This window comes from Lithobates pipiens, unplaced genomic scaffold, assembly GCF_037356315.1.
Source record: "Lithobates pipiens isolate NorthernLeopardFrog02 unplaced genomic scaffold, aLitPip1_a1.2 Scaffold_16, whole genome shotgun sequence".
In the NCBI taxonomy this organism is placed as follows: Eukaryota; Metazoa; Chordata; class Amphibia; order Anura; family Ranidae; genus Lithobates; species Lithobates pipiens.
The window spans coordinates 650835625-650862744 of NW_027507748.1; the positions used below are offsets into that span (position 1 = coordinate 650835625).

At 41.6% G+C, this 27120-nt stretch overlaps 1 protein-coding gene across 1 annotated transcript; it reads left to right on the top strand.

Annotated features, from left to right (window-relative positions):
- On the top strand, positions 1–26108 carry LOC143984064 (collagenase 3-like). The gene is made up of 10 exons (XM_077484361.1): positions 1–283; positions 7827–8071; positions 8455–8603; positions 9429–9554; positions 10756–10917; positions 13880–13997; positions 16330–16463; positions 18477–18636; positions 19616–19719; positions 23422–26108. Exons 1-10 carry the CDS (start codon positions 68–70, stop codon positions 23517–23519), a joined length of 1512 nt encoding a protein of 503 aa, XP_077340487.1. The 5' UTR covers positions 1–67; the 3' UTR covers positions 23520–26108.
- Positions 26109–27120: the final 1012 nt, after the last annotated feature.

Genomic DNA, 27120 nt, shown 5'->3' on the forward strand with positions numbered 1-27120 from the left:
AACCAGAACGACTATTGGGAGGATTCAGGAGTAATCATATTTCCATGCTCTGGTCAGGGGTTGCTGCATGTTTGAGTGGAGTGACTCATGGCCCTCATACTATTTAAGGAGCCTTGTTTGTAGCAGAACAGCCACAGAAGAGTCTCAGATGAAGAAGCCAAACATGACCAACGCAATGCTGAGAGTCGTAGTTCTGCTGGCCGGATTGGGCTGTTGTCTCTCAGTCCCTATTCCTCAGGAAGACAGTGCGGAGTTCTCAGACAATGACCTTCGCTTGGCACAGGTATGTCATGGCTTCCTACTCATAACTTAGATGTCAATTAATCTTTTGAATACCTTTTTTATGCTTAAAGTGACACTATACAATATCCTTATTATCCTTAATATCCTTATTATTTAAAAAAATAATCAATACACATTCATTACTTAACCGCTTCAGCCCCGGAAGATTTTACCCTCTTCCTGACCAGAGCACTTTTTGTGCGTCGCTTTAACTGACAATTACGCGACATTGTACCCAAACAAAACTGACGTCATTTTTTTCTCACAAATAGAACTTTATTTTGGTGGTATTTGATCACCTCTGCGGTTTTTATTTTATAAACAAAAAATGGCAACAATTTTGAAAGAAACTCAATAATTTTTGCTTTTTTGCTATAATAAATATTCCCTAAAAATACATAAAAACTAATTATTTTCCTCAGTTTTGGCCGATATGTATTCTTCTACATATTTTTGGTAATTTTTTTTTGCAATAAGCGTATATTGATTGGTTTGCACAAAAATTATAGTGTCTACAAAATAGGGGATCATTTTATGCCATTTTTATTATTAATTCATAGTTTCATAGTTAGTTAGCAAGGTTGAATAAAGACACCAGTCCATCCAGTTCAACCTGAGTGAGTGTCTACAATTGCCCCTATCCCTGTACATCACACACTCACATCAGTCCCTACCCTCAAGAAGCCCACAATCCAAGGTCCCCATTCATATACTAGGGCCAATTTTGGACAGAAGCCAAATAACCTACCTGCATGTCTTTGGATTGTGGGAGGAAACCGGAGTACCCGGAGGAAACCCATGCAGGCACAGGCAGGTATTGCTTGGGATCTGAACCAGCGACCCTTCTTACTGCTAGATGAGAGTGCTAACCACTACACCACTGTGCCGCCCATCATTGTTTTGTTTATTAGTAATGGCGGTGATCTGCGGTTTTTATCATGACTGTGGCATTATGGTGGACACATCGCATGCTTTTGACATTATTTTAGGACCATTTTTATTTATACAGCAATCAGGGCTATAAAAATGCACTGATTACTGTGTAAATGGCACTCACAGGGAAGGGGTTAACCACTAGGGGGCAATCAAGGAGTTAAGTGTGTCATAGGGAGTGGTTCTAACTGTGGGGGGATGAGCTACCACTCACATAACAGCGATCACTGCTTCCAATGACAGGGAGCAGTGATCCCTGTTTGTCACTATGCAGAATGGGGAAATGCCTTGTTTACATAGGCATCTCCCCGTTTCGCGGCTTTGTGACACGATCGCCGAGAGACCAGTGGGCATCAAGTCCATGGGCATGGTCACGCTGTATGCAGCAGATGCACACGCCCGCTAGCCCGGCCAATTAAAGGTGACGTACAGGTACGTCCATTTGCCCACCGCTGCCATTGTGCTGACGTATATTGGCGTGCAGTGGTCGGCAAGTGGTTAAAGCGATATTAAAGCCTTGTTTTTTAAATAACAAACATGTTATACTTACCTGTTCTGTACAAGGGTTTTGCACGGAGCAGCCCCGATCCTCCTCTTCTTGAGTCCCACATCGGTACTCCTGCCCCCTCCATCCTGCCAGGTGCCCCCCCCCCCAGAAAGCAACTTGCTTGGGGGGCATCCAATCAGACGTGCCCCAGAGCCATGGCCCCAGACCCACGCCCCCTCCATCTCCTTATTGGCTCACTGGCTGTGATTGACAGCAGTAAGAGCCAATGGCTCCCGCTGCTACCAAAAGCCAATCAGAGGTGAGTCTCCGAAGAGGCAAGGCTCTTGTGGACATTGCTGGATTGAGGGGGGGCTAAGGTAAGTATTAGAGGGACTGGGGGGTGGGGGGCTGCTGCACATAGAAGGTTTTTTTACCTTCTTGCATAGAATGCACAAAGGTAAAAATATCTTGTGCCTTTACAACCACTTTAATGACCCTGTAATCTGTTTTTCATTGTTTCTTAGGCTATATGTACATGTACACTGGCCACCCCTAAACATAACTCTCCTGGCAATAGAAAAACACTAAACGCAGTACCGATTTTGCTGCATTTGCGTTCTTTGCCAAAATGTTCCTCTCTTGAACGCGATTCTTATGCGCTCAGGAGAGGGACATTTAATTGCCCCTAAACTCTGCTACTCCTAAAACATAGACACATAGGGGTTATTTACAAAAGGCAAATTCATTTTGCACAACAAGTGCAAACTACAAGTGCAAATTGCACTTGAAATTGCACTAAAAGTGTACTTGGAAGTGCAGTCGCTGTAGATCCGTGGGGGACATGCAAGGAAAATAAAAAACAGCATTTTAGCTTGAACATGATTGGATAATAAAATCAGCAGAGCTTCCCCTCATTTCAGATCTACCCCTCAGCTCTAGAGACTGCACTTCCAAGTGCACTTTCAGTGCAATTTCAAGTGCACTTGTAGTTTACACTTGTAGTGCAAAGTGGATTCGCCTTTCATAAATAACCCCCATAGGCTATTATTGAGTTGAGTTCAGGGGCTTTGGCAAGAAAACTCCTAAACTGTGTTTTTCTGCCTCCTTCCGTGCGCTCCTAAACTTCTCTTTTCCCCCTTCACTTCTCTTTGTTTGGAAATGAGCAGTGCCCATTAGTTGCAGTCACATACACTGCTCTATGCACATTACACAACCCAAAGTACATCTCAGTAGCAACCATGAAAGGGTGGCTTCAACCCTACATACAACAGGACCCTGGACAATGAAAATAGCCACCCTCTGACAGGATGTCAGATTAGCAGCAACAAAAAGGGAATTTGGCGATTTTGAGGAGGATGAGAGCAATAGAAGGGACTCTTTTGAGTTAGAAATATAAATCATTCTCTTGGTTTCTCCCAAGACTTCCTGCTCTCTAATTTTATTGTTACCCCCTCTCATGCACACCTTCAGGACTTCTCCTGAGCACCTTCCATCCTATGGAATTCCCTACCCCAATCTCTCCAACTATCTCCTACTCTGTCCACTTTTAAGTGATCCCTGAAAACTTTTCTCTTCAAAGAAGTCTATCCTTCCTCCACCCAACTGTATTTTTCTTTTCCCCATCAGCTCCTACCCCACAGTTATAACCTTTTGTATCTCTCGACCCTCCCCTGTTAGATTGTAAGCTCTAATGAGCAGGGCTCTCTGATTCCTTCTGTATTCAACTGTATTGTAAGTGTACTGTTTGCCCTCACTTTGTAAAGAGCTGTACAGACTGTTGGCACTATATAAATCCTGTATAATAATAATAATCTCTTGAATATCATTTTTTTTTTAAAACTGTTTAGTTTAACTTTAAAGTATGCAGTATTTAAACCTTCACCTTGTAAGACAACTCGTTCAGCTTAAAATAGAAAGGAAAGGCAAAACATTTGTGTATAGCTATAAAAACATCATAAATTGCTTTAATCCCCCTTTTTATAAGTGATCACATTCCCACTGTTCTCAGTTGAATAAGAACCTCAGAGAGCTGGGGGAAGTGAAACAGCAGTACACTGGTCTTCCCAGTGAATGGCTGCACAGAGGGGGCGTGTCAGCACAAGTCTGATCATTGGAGGAGAGCGGGTTCAGTTCTCAACACAGATCACACGGTGCTCTCATGCCTAGTGTGGACAGTTATTAAAAGGAAAGCAGAGGGACTGGCAGGAACATCAGGGATTTCACACAAAGGAAACAATACAGAAAGGACAGGATACTTTCTCATACAAGTACATGGTACAGCAGGCACAAATCAGGAAAAATAAGTATTGGGTTGACATATTCTTTAACCTGTACCCTTATCTTACCACCTCTTGAACCTCAGTATAAATGATAACACTGGCGTAAATGTAACAAGGCTACTGGTGTTCAATTAAAATTGTATACAGGAATAAACAAGTGTATGCTTTACTCAGTGGTGCAACACCTTTATTATGTTTTAGTAATCTTATGCCGCGTACACACGATCGAATTGTCCGGAGTAATTAGTCTGGCAAACAATCCGGCGGATAGTCTGGCGGACTTTCTACTGAACAGACTTGGCCACACACGGACACACAGAAAGTCCGGCGTTTGCTAGCACGATGGCGTACAGCCCGTACGACGGGACTACAAAAAGGAAGTTCAATAGCCAGTAGCCAATAGCTTCCTTTTCGTACTTGCTTCTGAGCATGCGTCATTCTTAGTCCGCCGGACTAGCATACTGACGAACGTATTGTCCGCTGAAACCCAAGTCCGGCGGAAAGATTGGACTGCAAAAATACTTTCTAAGTCCGCCGGACTTTACGCTGAGAAAGTCCGCTGAAGCCCACACACGATCGAGTTGTCCGGTGAAATGCGCTATGGCGGACTAAGTACGTCGGACAATTTGATCGTGTGTACGCGACTTTAGGGTAAAGCTGGCCATAGATGGATGGAAACTGGGCCGACACAGCAGGGACCAGCCAAATTTCGAGCAATGTGTGGCCACCCCTGCTCCACAGAAGTTGATAATTTGATTGACTTCTGTCAAATGAGAAAGTTGGAAAATATTTCTCAATCAATGGCTGCAGCCAATCAGCTGAAGCTGCTGATCAGTGAATTCTCTTGGCAGTGGGTGAAGATGTCAGAATATAATGTCCTGGCGAGGAGGATTCCTCCATTCATTGGCTGAACAAAAAAAAACTGTCCAAGGCAAGCTTAGGTCTAACTCTTTCAACAGACTTTTAATTTGTCACTGACCAAAATCATTCCAGTTTAGACTGTACATGATCTCTAAATTGTTATAATCTGTAACCAACCATCACATTAAAGTAATACTAAAGCTTTGTTTTTTAAATAACAAACATGTCATACTTACCTCCACTGTACAGCTCGTTTTGCACAGAGTGGCCCCAAACATCATCTTCTGGGGTTCCCCCGGAGGCTCTCGCGGCTCCTCCCCACATCAGATAACCCCTTAGGAGAAGCTCTCCCCCAAGGGGGTTACCTTATGGGCGCACTCCTGAGTCATTCATTTGGCATCCATAGAAGCCGAATGTATGACTTGGCCCTGCCCCGGCGCCCGTGTTATTGGATTTGATTGACAGCAACGGGAGCCAATGGCCAATATCCAATCAAAGCCAGGACTCCATGGAGAGAAGGACTGCGCGTCCCCGCCGAAGAAGATGAAGGGGCTCAGGTAAGTAAAATGGGGGGGCTGGGGGGCCCGTGACTGCCAGGAGTTTTTTCACCTTAGTGCATAGGATGCATTAAAGTGGAGTTCCAGGTTTTTTATGTTTATTAAAAGTCAGCAGCTACAAAAAGTGTAGTTGCTGACTTTTAATAAACAGACACTTACCTGTTCCACGTTCCAGCGATGCGGCCAAACGGAGCGCCGCTCTTCTCCCCCTCCTCTCCGCCGGCAGCTCCATTGCCACTCAGGTCAACCGAACGTGACAGCTTTGGCTTCACGGCGCATGCGCGAGTCGCGCTGTGCTCCCAGAGTGGACAGGCGATCTCCTGGGACCTGTCATGTGGCCCAGGAGATCGCCTAGAAGGAGGGGCCGCCTAAGGTGAAAGGAGGAGTCGCCTTGACGGTCCATGGGCGGAAGGAGGAAGTGGGACAGGAAGTCCCTCTCCTCACGAAGCCCCCACTCCCCCCCCCCCCCAAAAATGACATGCCAAATGTGGCATGTAAGGGGGCAAGGAGTGCTTAAAGCGGAAGTTCAATTTTTGGGTGGAACTCCGCTTTAAGGTAAAAAAAACACAAGCCTTTACGACCCCTTTTAGTAAAGAGTTCCTGTTTGAAAGTTCTATTTCTTAAGTAGAGCAACCCATAACAACCAATCAGAATGCACTCTATTGAAGTCAGCCAAGCACAAGGTGTATTGTAATTGGCTAGATATGAGTTAGGCAGCCCATACATTGGCCATTTTTTTTTTTTATTAAACCAGCAGTTTGAATGAAAAAAAAAAAAGATATACAATTGCCCCATCCACACATTTGATGTGGATGGGGGAAACCTTCCCACTGTGGTATTATATTCTGACAGCAGGAGCCTTTGAGAATAAAATGATCAGTGTTTCCGGTTGTAGCCAGCGGGCCTGACAGGTTGGTTGTACACAAGGCAATCAATTGATTGCTTTGTGTACATCCAACCTGCCCATACATGGATCAAAATTTGTCTGGTCCCTCCTGCCAAATTTTGATTCATGTATGGCCAGCTTTAGTGCACCTTTGATTTAGACCTGTTTAGAGAATAATGTTGTAGATGACTTATTCTATAAATTATTTTATAGTTCAGTAGATCATCAGTGTAATAAATATGCTTATATACAGATAACCACTAGACCAGTGGTCTCCAGACAACGGCCATTGCACCAGATGTGGCCATTGGCTTGCCTTTATCTGCCCTTGGGGCACTGCTCCTCCCACTGATACAAAACACTATTCCTACCACTGACACCAATAACGAGGCATAATTCCTCCCACTGACACCAGTGATTAGACACTATTCCTTATACTGACAAAAACGAAAGGGCATGATTCCTTCTGCTGACACAGATGAAAGGGAAGAATTCCTCTCACTGATATAAATAATTGAGCACCATTCCTCCCACTGACACCAACGATGGGGTACTATTCCTCACTTTAATACCAATGATGGTGCACTATTCTTCCTCCTAGTGACCCCAGGACCTATGTAATATTTTCTACTTCCCCCTGACCACTAAGCCTGAGGCATTCTCTACTCCCATTGGCCACAGTCCAGCCCCCCTAAATTCTAAAGGACAGTAAACTGGCCCTTGGTTTAGAATGTATGGAGACCCATGTACTAGAGTGACCATCTCGAAAGGTATTATTTTCATAATTTAATATATTATAAAACAACAAATAAAATTCTAGAGCATAGAAAATCACATTTAGACAAGCTTACAATAACTAAAATAAGTACCTAAGCTGGACATGCACTGAGCAAATTTTGGCCGGATCCTGAAGAACCAGACAACATTCTATCAGTGAGTGGTCCAGTTGCCCCCCTCCTGCCTGACATTCTCTAATTGAGAAAATGAAGGGGGGAGGAGTCAATGGGATTGTTGTCTGAATGGTGGCTGCATCAGATGGTGGAAGTCATGATGTCATCCCCTGTTTCTTCACTTTGGCCAATTCATTGATAAAAACACAAGGATGCTCCTGAATGGCAGAGAAGCACTCGGCCTGACTCTCTTTGGTCCCACCAGCAGATGGGAAGTTGCTCATACTGCTGCCAAAACACAACTAGCTAATGCTACTACAGTACATAATAGCACACAGTGATTGAAATTGTTTGGTAATGGAAGTAGTGTTTGGGCCAGCTTGGCCCAGCTGAACTATTTAAAGTGTACTGAAACCTGGTAATCTCTTTTGAAGAATTTTGAAGTTTTCTTAGTTTTCAATGAGGAATGTCGAATTTGATTGAATTGGATTTGTTGTTGAGGTGCCCAAAGCCAACTATGGTTACTTATACATGACAATGTAATATTCACTTAGGCACAGCATTCAAATAGTTACCATGCAGATATAATGCCCAATGTTATGTATTTGTGTACATTATAAATAATTACAAACCATTTTCCATCTCCTATAGAAATATCTCAGCACTTTGTATAGTTCTCCTGCTAACCCAGCTGGAATTCTGAGGCGTAGCGGTGTTAAAACTGTCCAAGCTCAGCTGAAAGACATGCAGTCTTTTTTCGGCCTGGAAGTGACAGGAAAACTGGATGAGGAGACCTTAGACATCATGAAACAGCCAAGATGCGGGGTTCCTGATATTGGCGAATATAACTTCTTCCCACGGAAGCTCAAATGGCCTAGACTGAATCTCACATACAGGTATTTTTTGTATTTATAGTTAGAGCATAATTTCCCATAGCTGATTACATGGTACACAAGTTTACAGGTCAACTTTCATGTGATTAACAGGGGCAACTAACACAGCCAAACTCTTTTAGATGCAAATAGGAATAGGAACACTTCCACCACATCTTTATTTTCTTTTTCTTTAAAATAGCTTTATTGTAGCATGGAGGTGTTTACTAAATTAGTACTTTGCCCTTCACCAGTCCCTGCTCTTTCTCAACAGGAGCTTAAACGTAGACATGCATGGACTTTATGTTGTGAATTCAGTCATTTAACTATAACGTTTTTTAGGAAAAAAAAAATGTATATTAATAATTATTGCCTAGTCCTAAATTACTTTTCCTTTGTTTTGACAGAATCAATAACTACACCCCCGATTTACCCCATGCAGATGTGGATAGAGCTATCAAAAAGGCTTTTAAAGTATGGAGTGATGTCACCCCTTTAAATTTCACCAGACTGCGCTCTGGCACTGCTGATATCATGATATCCTTTGGAAGGAAAGGTAGGTCAAATCTAATAGGAAAATATAATAATATACTTTTAATATGTATAATTGAAGAAAAAATATAAAAATAAGTTCATGAAGCTCAGAGGTTTGCCTCCTATTTTCAGAGTTGTCCAGCTAATGAAAAGGCTGGATTTACACTTATGCAAATCAGATGAGGGTTTCTCTGCATCCAATTCACATGATAGGAGAGTGTGACCAGCTCTCAATGGAGCCGGTTCACACAGCTCAAGGACGGCCGCGGTCCACACTGGAAAAAGGTCCCGTGCATCTTTGGCTTCTTTTCAGGCCTGAATTCAGGCTAAAATTTTGGACCTCACGCGCACCAGAAATGGAGAACAAGGACACACCGGACCCCCTGCCGCGAGCTGCAGCTAATGTGAACCTGGCCATATGACTCCGTTTATAACAGAGAGTGGATGTCACTCAATGTAAAAACAATGCTGTGTTTTTAAATGTGAAGTTTTGTTTTTGAAAGCAACTGTATGGCAATGGTAAGGCTATACTGCAGCTTTATAAAGATGTTTCTTTAGATCTTCTTAAATTGGGTGGCATGGTCCATATAATGTTCATGGGAAAGTTGAAGTTGATTAGATGGTTATAGAGTCAACATATTCATTCAATCATTTTTAAACCTCAGTATCTCATTTTTGTCTTGGATAAAGGCATTGTACCTTCTAATAGAGTGTAACTCTAATAATCATGTATACCAATACATGACACTGTTCCAAATCATCTGAGCTACACACTATTTTTGGATGCATTATATAGATTTGAAATATATTGCCTGAAATGACATGCTTTTATCTTTCTTTTCTCTAGAACATGGAGATTTCTATCCTTTTGATGGCCCCAATGGCTTGTTGGCTCATGCTTTCCCCCCTGGTGAAAGACTTGGAGGGGACACCCATTTTGATGATGATGAACATTTCACCAATGACTATAAAGGTAAATATTGTAGGTGGGCTCCTGGCATTAGCCAAGATGAGAGTCTCATCATGTGTCAATTGGTCTGTCTGTTTGGTGGCCTCAGTTCAAAAAAACATTATTATAAGATATCAGTGCACTAGAACCAAGTATTTTTGGTCCTGATTACAATCTGCTTCTCCTTGGTGCAAAAAAAGAGCCTTGGTCTACAACGTTTTTTTCTTTAGTAGAACTGAAACAATTAACAATCTGCAGATTGCTATACACGCTTACATATTTCTAGCAAACTTTTAGATAAAAACAGGGATTTTTGGTTGACATCTAATACAAAAAATGTTCAAGCTGACCAACGGTGTTCAAATGATCCTTCTCAGGCCAATACCTAGCCCAATTGTCAAAATTCCCAATACTTACTTGCATATAGCATAGTTTAGTGGAAATATAGTGCTAATGTAGGGTAAACTGACACTAGAGGAGAGCTATAAAACCAAAACATAAAAAAGAAAAAAAAATCTCTGTTTTTACGCACAAGCTAGTCAGAACTACACAAGGGTGTAAAATAGTATATAGAGTTTTAAATGAGATTTAGCTACAAAAGATATCAACTTTCAATGATACATGACACAAGACTCTGAGGCTCAGTTCTCACCTAAACCGGCCGTGGATCGCACAGGAATGCTGTGCGTCCCTGTTCTCCATTTCATTCCAAAGACGCACAGCGTTTCTGTGCAGCGTGATCTGCAGCCATCCTGGAGATATATGAACCGGCTCAATAGAGAGCCGGTCACAATCCAATTCGCATAGGTGTGAACCCAGCTTGAAAATCAGTTGGAAGAATTGCTAAGTATAGGACATTTATTTAAAAAAAAAAAAAAAAGGAAATTTTTAAATGTGCCCAGAGCTAGTCTATAGTCCAAACAACTAGAAATGAAATCCGGCCTTCAAAAACCAACATTGCAATTAGACACTGTAATTTAAGAAAATGTACCTAAAAAAAAAATCTGAATTAGAGCATTACCAAAATGTATAAAATATGAATACAAAATATATTGAACAAAATTGCTTAAATTGTGTAGTAAAACAAACCTGGCTTACAGTCATTAGAGAAGAATTATTGTGCATATCATATGTATTCTGTCCATAAGCTTAGTGCAAAATCATCAGCATTGTAAATAGGAACTCACTTTATTAAAATAAGCAAACATATTCTATTATCTTGCAGGATACAATCTGTTTATTGTGGCAGCCCACGAATTTGGCCATGCCCTCGGTCTGGACCACTCCAGGGATCCAGGATCGCTTATGTATCCAGTTTATTCGTATGCTGAGAGTAGTAGCTTCATCCTTCCTGACGATGATGTACAAGGGATCCAGGAGCTGTATGGTGAGTAGAGCCTTCTATTGTATAGTATTGAAATGAATGGTAACATAACCGCATGATAAGTATGAAATTGCAGTCCTTTTTTGTAAAGTAATTGTACCATGACTTTATTTGCCATGATCCATTAGAAGAAATTTGACTTACTTCCTGTTTGATCACTTCTCCTCCATCCTCAACAACTTCTCATCCAAAGCTCACCTCCTAAGATTCATCTATTACTGATTTAGTGGAGGAGGAGGACACAAAGGTATAAGAAAATATTATGAATTCCAGTTTAGCTCTACAAATACTGTAGCTGCTGACTTTTAATATTAGGGCACTTACCTATCCAGGAATCCAGTGGTGTCCTCACCCGAGCCGATTTTTCAATCCCAGCCGGTTTCCTATTGTGCATCCCCAAAATGTGCTGCACTTTGTGAATGGGCTGGTTGTGGGGGAAGTAGGGGGGGCACATTTCTGTCTCAATTCGCTGAAGAGGGATTGGGTACCTGTCAAAACCAGGTACCCGCTCCCCCCCAAAAGGTGCAAAATGTGGCAGCAAAAGGGGGGGGGGCAGACAAGTGGTGCTCACCCTTTTGGGTGAAGCTCCACTTTAAATGTGTTCTTACTCTCTTTTTTGCCGCCTGCGAAACTTGAACTATTACTCTGCACTTGACTTTAAATCACATTTTGTGCCCTATGATGCAATGTGGGTGCCTTACTTTTGCTCCCTAAAACCTGCATTGTATTAAAATATTCTAGGGTGGGGATTGTGTCATAGCACAGAGGAGTCAAGGCCTGTAAAAGTCAGACAATACATTTTGTATAACAGGCTCAGACAAAGTATTTATTAACATACATTTCAAATGTCTTTATATTGCTTAGTAAGGTCACATTTTCAGAGCCCTGATTGGCTAAACTAGTGGCCCCCAAACTGCACACTTTTGTTTACTTCTATCTGGCCCTTGGGGCAATATCCCCCCGCCCCCCCCCCCCGACACAATAAAGCATTATTCCTTCCACTGAAACAAATGATGGGGGATAATTACACCCACTGGCACCAACAGTGGGGCTATATTTCTCCCACTGACACCCACAATGAGGGATTATTCCTCCTACTGACACCAGCATTGAGGTACAATTCCTTCCACTGATACCAACCATGGGGCAGAAATCCTCCCATTGCACCAATAATGGAGCACTATTCCTCCCATTTCACCAATAATGGGTCACTATTCCTCCCATTTATACTAATGATTGGGCACAATATTCCCCACTAATACGAACAATGGGGCAATTATTCTTCCCACTGACACCAACGATGGGCACTGTACCTTTTAATGAGACCAACGATTCCCACACAATTCGAGGCACAATTCCCCTCACTGACACCAACAACGGAACATTAACCCCCCCAACTGACACCAATAATGAGGCATTATTCCTCCCAATGACACCAATGATGCAACACAATTTCCCTCACTGACACCAACAATGGGGCATTATATTCCCACTGACACCAATAATGGGGTACTATTTCTCCAACTTATCCTGCTGATGGAGAATTATTCCTCCCATTGATACCAATGACGGGGCACATTTCCTTTCATTAACTCCAGCAATGTGTCCCATTGACCACAAGCATTATGTCATTATTTTCTACTCCACACTAAGTCTGAGGCATTGTTTACCTCAAAGTCTGAAGGACTTTTTCAGGTTCAGTTGTTATGATTTGATTGGTCAATTTGGGGTTTAAAGATTTTTTAGATGAGCCTTAAAATTGTACATTGTTGCATTGTAAAGTGCAGTAAGAATAGATTTGTTGGCTTTGCTTGTTTAATATTACCGTATATACTCGAGTATAAGCCGAGATTTTCAGCCTCTTTTTTGAGGCTGAAAGTGCCCCCCTCGGCTTATACTCGAGTCATCGCTGTCTGCCCGCTCGATCAGCGTGTCGAGCAGACAGACAGCGGCCATTCTATTCAAAAGCCGCGCCTCCGGCTCCGCCTTCGCCTGTGATAGGCGGAACACTGAATTTCCCAGCAGCCTGTGTTCCGCCTATCACGGACATCGTATCATCCTCGTACTACGGACGAGGATGATACGACGTCTGTGATAGGCGGAACACAGGCTGCTGGGAAATTCAGTGTTCCGCCTATCACAGGCGAAGGCGGCGGCGCAGCTTTTGAATTTTACAATGGCCGCCGACGAAGAGGGCACGGGACGGAGGCAAGGCAAGGCACGGCACGGCACGGGACGGGACGGGACGGGGGCAAGGCAAGGCACGACACGGGACGGATGCAAGGAGGCAAGGCACGGCACGGGACGGAGGCAAGGAGGCAAGGCACGGGACGGAGGCTCGGGACAAAGGTAGGCTGGACACACACACACACACACACACACACACACACACACACACACACACACACACACACACACACACACACACACATGGATGGAGACACACACAGGGATGGATGGATGGATGGATGGAGACACACACACACAGGGATGGATGGATGGATGGATGGAGACACACACACACAGGGATGGATGGATGGATGGATGGAGACACACACACACAGGGATGGATGGACACACACACACACAGGGATGGATGGACGGACACACAGGGATGGACGGACACACAGGGATGGACGGACACACAGGGATGGACGGACACACAGGGATGGACGGACACACACACAGGGATGGACAGGCATGTCTCACCCTCGGCTTATACACGAGTCAATAAGTTTGCCAGTTTTTTTGGGGGTAAATTGGGGGCCTCGGCTTATATTCGGGTCGGCCTATACTCGAGTATATACGGTAAGTCATAAAAAACTTGAAGCACAGTAATCCCTGTGATCAGATATTGTTGTTTATAAGCCTGCTTTAGTCATACTATTGGCAGGGGATTTCTGGCGAGTTGCACTGACTCACTATAACTCAAACAGATCAAAAGATTTATGATATTTTTTTATAGGACCTGGAAACAAAGACCCCAACCACAACCATCCAAAAACTCCCGAGAAGTGTGATCCTGAGCTGGAGATCGATGCTGTGACTGAACTCAGAGGAGAAAGGTTTATCTTTAAAGACAGGTTGGTTTCAGTTTTAAATATTTACTTCCCTTCTAAAATCAGGAAGTCGATTTAACTTAACTATAAACTGAGCATTTTGTAATTAAATAGACCACAGCTATGCTATTCACAAGGCTTCATGGTGCAACCTCATGGCCTAAAAGGTGTCTTGTGCAACCTTCTTTCATCTTCTGCTGTAGTCTGTATGGGCGAGACTTCAATGGGGTCAGAATAGGGGATGTGTAAAAGGGCAACCACACAGGCAAAAGTATTTTATAGAATGAGAATACTGTCAGCCATAGGGATTAAGCTGGATATCCAAGTGCAGATGATGGCAGGATATTTATTTAAGCCATTCCTCCGACAATTTGTAGGACAGGTCAGGTTACATGTAAAAGCCTTACACTTGACCAGGCTAAACAATGTGCCTGCAATCAAGCCAATATACAGCATGTATGATTACGTAAACAAATACACATTATCCAGGATATATAAGTGGAGACTGTTAATAAAGAAATAGTCTTTTGAAAGTACATATACATAATTACAATAAAAAAAAAAAATCCCTTGCCTGGCTTATATTTACAGAAAAACAACGAAAACAAGAGAAGCCTGCACCAATCTAGTGCGATTCCATTATAAAAATTATAAATGATAAAAAAAGATGCACATAATACTCACAAACATATGATGTATACACACATGTCAAAGCAAAATGAAGACAAGTCACCACTAGTAGCGCTGGAAAATTCTAATGGTGCAAGGGGACCAGATTGGGTCCACAGTGGCTTGGCTTACAGGTTTCGAGGGAGAACCCTCTTCCTCAGAGCCGTGGAGTATTATGAGCATCTTCTTTTATCTTTTAATGAATGTTTATAATGTAATTGCACTAGGTTGGTGCGCCCTTTTCTTGTTTTAGTTTGTTTTTTAATATATTTGGGTACCCATGGTCCTGAAAGGGCAGCAAGACTGTGCTTTGACAATAATCTTCCTTTGAGCTTTACACCTGAGCACAGAAAAGTTACTTTCTTGGATTCTATATCTACAGAAACCTCTGCCAAATACAAACTTCTCAGCTTATAAGCAACTGACCTGTACATAATAAGTCTTATTTACTAGGGCTCATGCACACTGCAGCTCAAAGAAGCTCAAAGAAGTGACTCCTACAGGCTTTTGAGCTTTTTTGAGCTCTCATTTTTTTCTGCCTGGAAACTCCCCTCTATATTAGCCAAACGTGTCCATGCACACTATGGGGGTTATTTACTAAAGGCAAATCCACTTTGCACTACAAGTGCAAAGTGCACTTGAAATTGCATTGGAAGTGCAGTTGCTGTAGATACGAGGGGGGCATGCACGGAAAATAAAAAAACAGCATTTTAGCTTGGACATGATTGGATGATAAAATCAGCAGAGCTTCCCCTGATTTCAGATCTACCCCTCAGAATTACAGTGACTACACTTCCAAGTGCACTTTCAAGTGCACTTTGCACTTGTAGTGCAAAGTGGATTTTCCTTTTGTAAATAACCCCCTATGACTTTTTCAGGAGTTTACAGGCATATGCTCTTACAGGCAGAAAAACCCCTCCACCAAACTTGCGTTTTTGAGAGACGCTTTTGAGCAGAAAAGATGCCTAAGTGCCCAAAAAGAGCGAAAGAGGGTTTGTGAATAAAAAAGCTTATGCTCAAAAAAGCTCAAAGGAGCTCAAACAAGGTCAATAAAAACGTGCAAAAGAGCCCAGAAAAGTACAAGCTTATTCAAGCTGAAAAAAAAGCGCAAATGTAAAAGCAGCTTTTTTTTGTTGAGCTACAGTGTACATGAGCCCCTAAAGAAGTTGAGTGGACATTCTTAACTCCTTTAGTAAATAAGCCTGTATCATTGAATATTGACTTCTAGTCTGTTGTTTTGCTGTTGTGTTGTAGTCTGATCCTAGGTACCCAGGTATTTCACCATTGGGTGCCGCCATCTTGCCTCTTACACAAGGAAAAGCCAGGCTGTCAGTCATAGTCCACGTGTCAAAGACATCTCTGACCCTTTCTTGTGACAGTTACATGTCACTGTTCTCTGAATATGTCATTAAAGGGGTGGTTAGAAATGCAAATGGGGTTTTAGCTGTTGACTTTTGACAAAATAAAGTTACAATCTCTATTTTAGAAAGCATTGTTTAGTCTCCTTGGGTTGCACGTTTTGTAGAAAGGAGGAATGCATAAGAAGCAGCTGATGGAGGGGGTTATGAGTATACCACTATGTTTATGCTAGTAGAATGGGAAACTTCACTTTAAATACCGTATGAAAAAACTATCCTGTAATCATATACATCTTTTTTAAATTATGTTGTATATCTTTTCTATGCAGATTCTTTTGGAGGGTTCACCCACAGATGACAGATGCAGAGCTGACCGTGATTAAATCTTTCTGGCCTGAACTTCCCAGTAAAATTGATGCAGCATACGAAAACCCACAGACGGATCTTGTGTATATTTTCAGAGGTGGGTTTCTCTTACCCTAGTTTTATTAAATTATTTTCCTAAAATATGCACTAAAACCTGCAGAATGAAGTCAAACATGGGTCAATGATTAAAGCGTCACCATAGAAAGTGCAGAAGGTGTAACAGCTCCCGAGTCCATCGGTTCATGGGGCCCAATCGCAACTGCTATGTCCTGTTATGTACCTGCTGTGAGCTCCAATAATATTTCATTCAGAGACTCAGGTGGTGAAATTTTCAAAATGCATGATTCTGCTGCTCCAGGTGTGCCGGCACTCGGCTGTATGGTCTGTAAAGTCCGAGGTGCAAGCCCGGTCGTAACTGTAGTAACACCAAGCACAAATTTTGGATGGCTGCACACTCGACTAAAAGATCCAAAATTTTGCATTTATTGATGACCACATGTAAAAACAATACAAATGAACAAGCAGGGGAGGGAAGAGGTTAACGCGTTTCACAATGTAGCAGTGCTTCATCAAAACCCCTCCCCATGTACATCTGTTATTGCTTTTAAATGAGGCCATCAATAAAGGCTAAATTTTGGATTTTTTAGTCCAGTGTGCAGCCATACGGAATTTTTGCTTGGTGGTGAAATTTTCATGCATTGATTTTGGCTTCATCCACTTCCACAAAGTGGCTAAAGCGTCTATTGCAGCTGTGTCCGGTTGCGTATCTACTATACATTATGAAAAATTCATGAATGGAACATAACACCTTGGTTAAACCTAGTAGTTATTAGAGCAGTTGTGCAGATTTGGGCATTCTGGTGAGGATATCTTACTATCAGACTCTTTCAAAAATGCTAACATATGATTCAAAATACCAAACTACACTTAAGTGCTTTTTGTGGGTAGTTTAACCATTAAAGGGATAGACATAAAATATGGTGATGGTTCCAGTTTAAATTCTGAACCAGGGCGGCTTATGAGACACACAGGGCTTTTTTTTCAACGGGAACGCAAAGGAACGCAGTTCTGGCACCTCCAACACTGAATTTATTTTATGGCAAGGTGTGCTGGAGGGTCTATTGATGCTGGCTGCTGGGGGATCTATTGTTGCTAGTGGGGATCTTTTTTTTTTGTAGGAGTCTATTGTTCCTGGGTAGGTCTATTGTTGTTCGCTGCTGGTCTTATGTTGCTGGGGGGTCAATTGTTGCTGGGAGGGATCTACTGTTGAGGGAGACATCTATTGTTGGTGGCTGCTGGAGGGTCTATTGATGCTGGCTGCTGGGTGATCTGTTGTTTCTGCTGGGGGTCTATTGTTGCTGGGATGGTATTTTGTTGCAGGAGGTCCATTGGGAAGGTTGTGTTGTGTGGGGGTCTATTGTTACTGTGGTGGGGTCTGTTGTTGTTGTCAGAGTCTATTGTTGCTGGGGTGGGATCTATCAAATTCCATACAAATTACTTAGTAGCACAAAATTATACTTGGTTCTTTATTCTCTAAAAGGGGCAATACTGCGAGGTGGGTAGGGGATGGAGCCAAGAGACAGTACTCAGACGTGGGTAGGGGGCAGAAACGAAGGGGGATTCAGAAGGGGGGGGTTCCTGCACCTATTCTCTGAGGAAAAAAAAGCCCCGGAGACACATATATGCTGTATATACTACTTTACTAAACGAGTGTATGTAATATTGAAGGAGGATTTCCTACACTCTCAATGCCAATACACCTGTGGAAAAGCAAGAGCAGTGACAAATCTCCTGTAGTCATGTACACAGGGCAAAAGATGCAAGACACCAATCATAGTTCTGCCTGTAGGCCTAATGGCAATAACGGAACCCGTGTGCAGAGTAACCCTAATTGGATAAGTGCCCAAGACAATTTGGACAGGCTGGCATGCAAATGAAAACAGTTCTACAAGTGATTAGCTTACTTAAACCAGGATATAAATATGAAAAGAATCGTTACTCTGAATTAATTTTGCTTCCCATTATATGATTCATCATAGGAAAACGGGTTAAAAGTTAACTGAAAAAGCAATGTTTTCATAGAAACTACATTCTGTATTTTATTTTCCAGGAAAAAAAGTGTGGGCTATAAACGGTTATGATATAGTAAATGGATATCCCAAAAAACTGCATGAACTTGGACTGCCAAAGACATTGAAGTCTATAGACGCGGCTGTTCATAATGATGCCAGTGGGAAAACTCTATTCTTTACAGGGGACAAATATTGGAGGTAGGAAAGCAATCATTTACTTTCTTTTTCTTTTTCACTCTTTACATTGCTGTGTCTATTTGCTGTGTGGATTAAGGGTGGCCAGACAAAGGAGACATCTTGGAGAAGTTCAGTAAACATGAATTTAGGCAAGCTACACAGCCATTAGTGATCTCCTGAAACAGGAAATATTGGCTGACTTTTTTTCTAGTGTTTCGGTAACTGTTTCTTCATTGGCTATGATTTTCCATAGCTTTTGTCAAATCAATGTATTGTTTACCCGCTGTAGCAAATTGATTGCCTTTGGCGTTTTAAAATCTGATAGAAAAGGTAGATCTTATAATAAAATAATTTGACCTGAAACTGAACATATTAATCAGTCACAACATGCGGTGTGATTATTTATTTGGAGTCCTTGCAGTGATATAATATGATATTAAGTTTGAGAAATTATAATTTGACCCATATATGGCCAACCCAGCTCCTACAAAACTACAAGTCCTGCCTTGCAGTGGGGCTGCCCCCGACCCGCATGAGTTAACAGCTTTTTTAGTCTAGGGGACAGTAAGAACAATTTTGCTTACCTGATCCTCTTCTCCCCTGGCAAATGTTGTTCCCTTATGCCATGGCAGTGAACGCGCCTTCATCCAGTTCAGGGCTATAGTCTGTGCATCAGTCTTGATGACGTCAAAGGACCTTAGATCACCAGGGTTCAGGGGAGAAGAAAATTCAGGGGCCAGGTCTGACAGTGCAGAGGAGCCCGTGGGAGCTGAGGATCTGGTAAGTAAAATACAGGCGCCTTTTGATTTAGTGGGAGAGGAACAATTACATGATACTATATAGAGTAGTCTAAGCCAGAGACCCAGTGTTTATTTAGCTGGAAAAATCTCTTTACGTAGAGATACAGATTTCATTAGTGAGCATCCTTCTTCTAGTAGTAAACTAATGGTGTCTTTTAGAAATTATAATTTATGTTCTATGATTTTGTGTTCCTATTTAGTTATGATGAAGAAAGTATGACTTGGGATAAAGGCTTCCCTAGACCCATTGCAGATGACTTCATGGGAATTGGAGAGAAAGTTGATGCAGCATATAGAAAATATGGTAAATATTGGACTGCCTGTGTCATCTATCCTTCTATTTATTTATTAATTCATATATCCATTCATTTATTTTTACTTTGTACCTTATGCACCTTTTACAAACCCTTTAAAACTTTGAAGGTAATATGCTTTATGGGGACCCATTATTTCTCCTTATGTTTCTTAATACAATGCTATCCTTTTATGTATAACACAATATGGCCATTTTGAGTTATCTTGAAATACCCCTGCTGGGTGGTTTTTGAATGATGTCAATGTGAACTGTAGAAAGAATCCGCAGTCCTTCCCCTTTGAGATCTATCTTCTAGTAAACCCCACCCTGGTTAATATACAGTCAAGTCCATAAATACTGGGACATCAACACAATTTTAATCTTTTTGGCTCTATACACCACCACAATGGATTTTGAAATTAAACGAACAATATGCACTTTAAATGCAGACGTTCAGCTTTAATTTGAGGGTATTTACATCCAAATCAGATGAACGGTGTAGGAATTACAACAGTTTGTATATGTGCTTCCCACTTTTTAAGGGACCAAAAGTAATGGGACAATTGGCTGCTCAGCTATACAGGTGTGTGTTATTCCCTCATTATCCCATTTACAAGGAGCAGATGAAAGGTCCAGAGTTAATTTCAAGTGTGCTATTTGCATTTGGAATCTGTTGCTGGCAGCTGCCAATATGAGATCCAAAGAGCTGTTACTATCAGTGAAGCAAGCCATCATTAGGATGAAAAAAACGAAAAAAAAAACATCAGAGATAGCAAAAACATTAGGTGTGGCCAAATCAACTGTTTGGAACATCCTTAACCACTTCAATACAGGGCACTTATACACCTTCCTGCCCAGACCAATTTTGAGCTCTCAGCACTGTCGCACTTTGAATGACAATTGTGCGGTCATGCTACACTGTACCCAAACTAAATCTTTATCATTTTGTTCCCACAAATAGAGCTTTCTTTTGGTGGTATTTGATCGCCTCTGGGATTTTTATTTTCTGCTAAACAAATAAAAAAAGACCGAAGATCTTGAAAAAAAAACATGTTTTTTTTTTGTTTCAGTTACAAAACTTTGTAAATAAGTAAGTTTTCTCCTTCACTGATGGGTACTGACGGGGCTGCAGTGACAGGCACCGATAAGGCGGCACTGATGGGCACCGATAAGGTGGCACTGATAGGCGGCACTGATATGCGACACAGATAGACACTGATAGGTGGCACAAATAGGCACTGATAGGTGGCACGGATTGTCATGGATAGGTGGCACTGATTGGCATGGATAGGTGGCACAAATGGGCATGGATAGGCGGCATGGATGGGCATGGATGGGCGGCATGGATAGGTGGCACAGATGGGCATGGATGGGCACTGATAGGCGGCTAGGATGGGCACTGATAGGCGGCATGGATGGGCACTGATAGGCGGCATTGTAATTTAAAGTATTGTAGGGATGGATGTCAATCAGTGCCAAACAATAATGCATGCCAATCAGTGATGCCCATTGTGGGCACTGATTGGCATCCATTATGGGCACTGATTGGCATTCATTATGGGCACTGGCTGGCATCCCTGGTGGTCTAGGGGGCATACCTGGTGCTGAGCATCCGCTAGTGGTCTGGTGACGTCCCTGGTGATCCAGTGTGGCCACCTGGGGGGGGCTGTGCTGATAATCGATCAGCACAGAACCCCCCTGTCAGAAGAGCAGCCGATCGGCTCTCCTCTACTCGCGTCTGACAGACGTGAGTGAGGAAAAGCCGATCACCGGCTCTTCCTATTTACACTGTGATCAGCCGTGATTGGACATGACTGATCACGTGGTAAAGAGTCTCCGTCGGAGAGTAAGTGGTTAAAAAGAGAGAACGCACCAGTGAGCTCAGCAACACCAAAAGACCCGGAAGACCACGGAAAACAACTGTGGTGGATGACCGAAGAATTCTTTCCCTGGTGAAGAAAACACCATTCACGACAGTTGGCCAGGTCAAGAACACTCTCCAGGAGGTAGGTGTATGTGTGTCAAAGTGAACAATCAAGAGAGGACTTCACCAGAGTGAATACAGAGGTTTCACCACAAGATGTAAACCATTGGTGAGCCTCAAAAACAGGAAGGCCGGATTAGCGTTTGCCAAACAACATCTAAAAAAAGCTTTCTCGGTTCTGGAACAACATCCTATGGACAGATGAGACCAAGATCAACTTGTACCAGAGTGATGGGAAGAGAAGTGTATGGAGAAGGAAAGGAACTGTTCATGATCCAAAGCATACCACCTCATCAGTGAAGCATGGTGGTGGTAGTGTCATGGCGTGGGCATGTATGGCTGCCAATGGAACTGTTTTTCTTGTATTTATTGATGATGTGACTGCTGACAAAAGCAGCAGGATGAATTCTGAAGGGTTTCGGGCAATATTATCTGCTCATATTCAGCAAAATGCTTCAGAACTCATTGGAGGGCGCTTCACAGTGCAGATGGACAATGACCCAAAGCATACTGCAAAAGCAACCAAAGAGGTTTTTAAGGGAAAGAAGTGGAATGTTATGCAATGGCCAAGTCAATCACCTGACCTGAATCTGATTGAGCACTCATTTCACTTGCTGAATACAAAACTGAAGGGAAAATGCCCCAAGAACAAGAAGGAACTGAAGACAGTTGCCGTAGAGGCCTAGCAGAACATCACCAGGGATGAAACCCAACGTCTGGTGATGTCTATGTGTTCCAGACTTCAGGCTGTAAATGACTGCAAAGGTTTGCAACCAAGTATTAAAAAGTGAAAGTTTGATGGATGATTGTTAATCTGTCCCATTACTTTTGGTCCCTTAAAAAGTGGGAGGCACATATGCAAACTGTTGAGATTCCTACACCGTTCACCTGATTTGGATGTAAATACCCTCAAATTAAAGCTGAAAGTCTGCAGTTTAAGCACATCTTGTTTGTTTCATTTCAAATCCATTGTGGTGGTGTATAGAGCCAACAAGATTAGAATCTTATGGACCTGACTGTATATACGATATGGTCAAAAGTTTGTGGATACCTCAACATTACACCCAGTATGTGGCCAAAAGTTTGTGGACAACTTTCCATAATATTGGGTTCAAATGTTTCTGGTGAAGGGGGCTGTTATTGTTAGGGAACTCTGCTATTCCAACCTTCTGACCACAGTTTGGGGAAGGCCCTTTTTCTGTTACAGTGTTACTGTGCACAAAGTAAGCTCCATAAAGACATAGATTTGGTGTGGAGAAACTCAAGTGGCTGGTACAGAGTCCAGACTTTAACCAAACCGATTACTTTGGGATGAATTAGAAGGCTGATTGTGAGCCAGGTCTACTTGTTCAACATCAGTACCCGATCTCACAAATGCTCTCTTGGATGAATTGACACAAATTACCACGGGCACACACCATAATCCTGTGGAAAGCCGTTCGAGAAGAGTGGAGTTTGTTTAAACAGCAAAAGGAGGTTCAGTCATAATAAAGTCCATGGTTTTGAAATAGAATAAGCTTATATAGGTGTGATGGTCAGGTATTTGATGGCTGAGATTTTGGTGGCTGAATTGTTTCTATGTGGTAAGATATTTTTGGTCAATCCATTTATAGATTATTTGTTGTAACCTGTAAAACCATTTTATGACTGGGTACTTAAGCAGTTTTAGGTTTGGAAGTGGTCTCTTTTGGAATGGTTTCTAATCATTTTAAAATTTCCTTTTCTAGGTTACATTTACTTTTTCACTGGACCCCTTCAATATGAATACAGCATATGGAGCAAAAAAGTCACTCGTGTAATGAAGACCAACGCTATCCTGTGTTAGTCCTATGAATGTATTCTGCCCCTTAAAGCAGGCTGCTGAGCGGTCCTTTATAAGACTATGTTTAGTGTATCTTACACTGTATATTAAATAGCGCTGGATAGCTGAACAGTACAGTGATATTTCGTACAGGTTTCACGGTTTTGGTTTGCAAGAGTAAATCAAAATACAACATAACATTCCCTTGTCTGAGATGTGATCGTGGTGGTTAATGTTACTTTTTTTTAAATGTTTGTGTTATCCACTAATTGTGGTGACAACCATCCTATGAACATAATATTTATATGACTACTGCCTAACTATTCCCTGAGAACTGGAGGCATCATTGAGACATTCCACAATGAAGGTGTTGTCATTAGCAATCAGACTACAGATTTCATTAGTTTAATGTGTATGTAAGGGCAAAGCTTTTTGTTTTAATTTTGGATAGTTTGGGGAAATATTGAACCCTCTTTTTCGCTTTGTTTGCTGTTTGTGTCCTCACTAGGTAGATCCACCCTCTCTATTAGTCTTGGTCACCATTTTCACAGAAAATGAGGGTACATTTAAAATTTAAAGTTGGCACTACAGCAAGAGGGGAGGATAAATTATCCAATGGGCGCAAATGTTGTGATGGAAACAGTATTAGATGGAAAATTCTATCACTTTAGGAAGATTTCCAATTATTGCCTGTTGAATATTTAGGACAGGAAGTGATTTTATTCTCCCCAATGAAACAGCAAAAACAAACTGATAAGGGTTTTAGTCCTTCCTCAAAATGGAAAAAAATGGCTTTATGTGAACTTTAATGCAGGATAGAAAAAAGAGGGCTAGCTGCCTGACTAGCTGTTGTGGAAATTATGCCCTTTATATACATACATTTGCATCTGTAATAAAAATAGTAAATACCTCCTTCGCACAAAGGAACACTTTTCAATTTAGAAGAAAACCTCTGAAACCTCTTTGGAAATCAGAACTTCCAGGAGTGTCAATCTCCTGTGTTCCCCGCAGTGTGCTGTAGTTCCTTCCTCCAACCATGTCATTACAGGACACAGTAGTGATGCCATGGCTGGTGGGTGGAAACATTGAGCACAGTGGGGACATGGGATCAACAGGAGATGTTCGGTTTTAGAAGAGATTTTGGTTAGTTGAGTATTTTGTCTTCAATTGAGTGACATTTGGAAACGCAGACAGCATCAGAAGTGTGCACTTTAAAATCTTTTTTACAAGTGCAGCATTTATTGGCCCATTTATTTAGGCTCCATGCTTTGAACACGTGGCCTAAATATTTAGTTAGCTGCAGGTAAAACTTTTTTTGAATATTAGTATCAACCACAAAATTGCCTCTCTCTCTGTATTACTTGTAAACTTTAAAACTCCCAGTACCTGCAATATACAGAGTGGGAAATAAACTCCACAGATTGTGGGCAGGGCCAATACAGCATATATTTGCTGTAGGAATTTTTATGTTAATGTGCTACTGTTTCTTTATAGGATATTTTTTTAAATATTTATTGTACCACATTTTGAGAAATAACATGTTTTTCCCATGCTTGTTTCAATTTGAGGTACTTTGTGATATCAATAGGGGTGCTTGTCCTGTAGGGTGCTAAGCCTTAATAAGGGAGGGTTTTAACAAGAGATAAACAAGTCATTAAAACTGCCCTTATTTAGTGGTTAAATCAGGAAAATCCTGATCTGGATATGTGTTGATTGCTTTTCTTGTCTCTACTATTAACTCTACATGCTGTATTTTTAAGGATAAGATAGAGTAATTTACTTAATTTAAAGGGATTGTCCACTTAAAATAATTATTTATAGTGTAGTGGTATAAGAAGCTTATAAAAAATGATAGCATCCCCTTATATGGCCCTTGGGGAGCTGCTCTGCCTGTTTATTAAAACTGGTCCTTAATTTAGGCTAATGGTCACGGTCTCTCCTGCCTGATGATCATCCCCAAGATGGCCTACCTGCTGGATTATAAGCAACCAAGGTTAAGCTATCTGCATATGCTTTTGTGCAGACCCAGTATACTGGTGAAATGTCTCCTTGCACCTTAGATGCCTGTTTTATTGTTAACCAGCCTCTTGACCTGTGCAGGTGTCATAGATGTGAAATAAGGAGTTGTATTTACAGATTTAAGTAATACCTCTCTTAGAAGCAATATCCACTTTTATTTAAGTAACCTACGGTTGTTATACTGTATATGAGGGTAGAACCATCCCAAGAAATAACCTTTGCTTTTCCACATTACTACAACTTTGTCCATAGAGCTCTAATGTAGCTATATGGATGTATTTTGGCCAAATTGGCAATATGAGCTCAATTACTGGCAGAAGGCTCTGCCCGTATACTACTATGCCCTAATAGAATCAACTGAAAAGAGGCTGTAACATAGGTTATATTTCATATTAAATGAATACTGGTGAAACACACACAGTAGAGAAAATAATACCGTGGACCAAACCAACATCTGACATCAATACAGTGCTATCAAAATTGCCACATTTATTGTGTAGAGGCAATATGAAATGTGTATGTTCAAGGGTATGTCCACAGTAAATATGTCTTGTTTTTGAATTCTAATAAATAAATTAAAAATAATAAATGGAACCTATGTCATTGCATTCTTACCTACTTGATTTGACAACTCTTGTCTCTTTGACCTTTAAAATATAACTCAAATTTTCGTGAGAGAAATTCTTCCCTGGTCAGGTACATACTTTATTAGGATTTCATTTCACACTCCAATCATACCTGCTGCCATTTATATTGGAGCTTCCACTATCTAACTACTTCCTATACTCCCTCCTGCCTTACTCAGTGATTGGCTCTTCATTCTATAGTCACATGAATCTCCTGTGCTACCGGTGGAGAAAAGCTGTGAGCACCATTGAGCCAATCATATGATCAGGAAAATACATTTCTGGGAGAGTTTTGTAGCAAAGGATGCCATTTTTTAATTTCTTTTCCAGTTTCAGAAAGCCCTAGCTGTCTGCATACTGAACTAGAAAAATGTTTTGAATAACATTGAATGGCAAAAGAAAGCTTGTGTACCACTTGCATATTTTTAGATACAATTTTTACAAAAGTGGAGTTATCCTTCGAAAATTATTTCCTTAAAATAAAAATGAACTGAAAGGAACAAAGAGCTGTCAGTGTTGACCTCCTTTCCACTTGCCTGGCTGACTCTGGTTATAATGCTTTTTGAGATATTGGCTGTGAACAAGCATACAGATTAAATAGTAAAGTACATTCACATCTCCTAAAGTCCTTTTGCTACAGAGGCAACTAAAGGAGAAGCATGTGAACCTCAAAGGAAGGAATGGTCTCAAAGCCTTGGACTAAGGTTGATGTCATACTTGCAATCCTGTTGATGGCAAAAACTCACCAAGAACCTTCACGCTCACTTACATTTTCCTGCAATAGCCAACACGTTTCGCTCTCTAAAGGCCATTTCACACTTATGATCCTGTTGCTGGTGACAAAAATCACCAGCAACAGAATCACAGTAGGGAATGGAAAAATATTCACCTGTTTGTACAGCACTCACCAGTTTGTACTGGCTGGTTGACTGAGACGATGCAGGATTTGCCATCAGTAAAGGAGTGATACCTCCTTTGTT

Bases quoted from the DNA above. Each gene is read 5' to 3' on its own strand.
- LOC143984064 (XM_077484361.1), top strand. From the start codon at position 68: ATGTTTGAGTGGAGTGACTCATGGCCCTCATACTATTTAAGGAGCCTT. The intron at 8,072-8,454 runs GTATTTTTTGTA...TTGTTTTGACAG, and splicing joins AGACTGAATCTCACATACAG to AATCAATAACTACACCCCCG. The intron at 8,604-9,428 runs GTAGGTCAAATC...TCTTTTCTCTAG, and splicing joins GATATCCTTTGGAAGGAAAG to AACATGGAGATTTCTATCCT.